We start from the raw sequence: 1,684 nt of genomic DNA, 5'->3' as shown, positions 1-1,684 counted from the left end.
TTAATAAGTCAGCGGCAAACGAGTGGGAAAAGATGCAGGAACTTTGAAGGCGGCAATGATTGTGCACAGTTTATATAAATTTAGACACCCAACAATACACGAAATAGAAGTGGTCGCAATTGGCGTGTAGACGAACCTTTTAGCACTCTGTTTAAAATTTTATGTACCAAAATTACCGATTAAATTTAATAACTTTACAGAGCGAAAGTAAAACACGTCTGCTCACGTCAGATGCAGACGTCGTTAAAGATTGTTCATTGATACTGGCGATTTATGTTGACGACATATTGCTGTTTTGGAAAGATTTCAAGGTCTTGACTGAAATCAAAGTAGCATTATGCACGTCGTTCAAGATGAAAGACATGGGGCCGTTAAAAGTTGTATTGATATCCGAATTACACCATCATGTGTAGAGCTCAACCAGTGTAAATATATTAACGATATTTTAATTCGATTTAACATGGGCCATTGCAAACCAGTTTCTACCCCAAGCGACTACAATCAAAAGTTACCTCGTCGGAAATTCAATTACTTTGAAAGCAATTTAAAAAGTACTTTTTTACCAACCACAAGTAGTTTGAATTCTTCCTTTTTCTTTTTTCTTGTAAGCAACTAAGTTTATTAACAAGGCGATGTCCTAAAACCAAGCTAATTATCCGACGCTGCATATGTTCCAACTACTTTAAAATTCATAAGCTGCACAAATAGTTTGTTTCCAACTACTTTGTCAATTGATTAATGTCTGTGACAAATCAGTTATTTCCGACAGGGTATCTATCGGTATGGTTTCAGAAAGCGCTGATGAAGATGAACTAGCAAAGATTCCTTATCAGGCTGCTGTGGGCAGTTTATTGTATTTGGCACAATGTACGCGGCCAGACATTGCGTTCGCGGTTAATGACGTCTGCGGATTTAACTCAAATTACAATGTTTCTCATTGGAAGGCTGTGAAAAGAATCATGCGATATCTCAAGGGAACCAGGGACTATAATTTAAAGTATTCATCGAATGGTTCACCACAATTGCATGGTTACTCTGATGCTGATTGGGCACCGGACATTGATAAACGTCGTTCTTGTACGGGATACTTGTTCAAGATGTCAAATGCAGCAATTAAGCGCCAACCAACAGTTGCATTGTCAAGTACCGAGGTCGAGTACATGGCGATTTGGCTGAAACAATTATCAGGCGAATTGGATTACGGTGGTGGTTCATTATTTCAATTGTACTGCGATAACCAAAGTGCTATCAAATTAGCTGAATCTGATGGCTTTCGCCTGAGATCCAAATACATCGATCTTAAGTACCATCATTTGCGTGAGACAGTCGAAAAAGGGATAATTTCAATTAAGTATATACCAACAGTTGAGCTGGCTACCATTCCCACGACAGCCGGTTCCACGTACCGGAATGACTCGGGTTTGCCCGACCAAGGGCTATTATTTCGGCGATCTAACCCCGTTTAGGTCGGCGAAGTATCTCAGAAGTTGTTCGCCCATAGGGCTACATTTGCTACGCATTCTTCTGCTCAGGGCTGGCATCGAGTCAAACCCAGGGCCAGAAACCTACACCTGCTGTGTTTGCCAGAGACGACTACACCACAACTCCACCTGAGTCAAGTGCAATGCTTGCGAGGAGTGGAGAAACTTCAGAGTCTTCTCAGGCCTGCGGACTCATCGGCAGT

At 41.2% G+C, this 1,684-nt stretch overlaps 1 protein-coding gene across 1 annotated transcript; it reads left to right on the top strand.

Annotated features, from left to right (window-relative positions):
• Positions 1-782: 782 nt before the first annotated feature.
• Positions 783-1,466, top strand: LOC118736090 (secreted RxLR effector protein 161-like). The gene has a single exon (XM_036466195.1). The coding sequence runs from the start codon at positions 783-785 to the stop codon at positions 1,464-1,466; it is 684 nt and encodes a 227-aa protein (XP_036322088.1).
• Positions 1,467-1,684: the final 218 nt, after the last annotated feature.

The sequence above is a fragment of the Rhagoletis pomonella genome, unplaced genomic scaffold (assembly GCF_013731165.1).
Source record: "Rhagoletis pomonella isolate Grant_MI unplaced genomic scaffold, Rhpom_1.0 Rhpom_scaffold_00003, whole genome shotgun sequence".
NCBI lineage: Eukaryota > Metazoa > Arthropoda > Insecta > Diptera > Tephritidae > Rhagoletis > Rhagoletis pomonella.
Note: the sequence above shows the minus strand (reverse complement) of the source record. Positions and strands in the feature narration are given on the sequence as shown.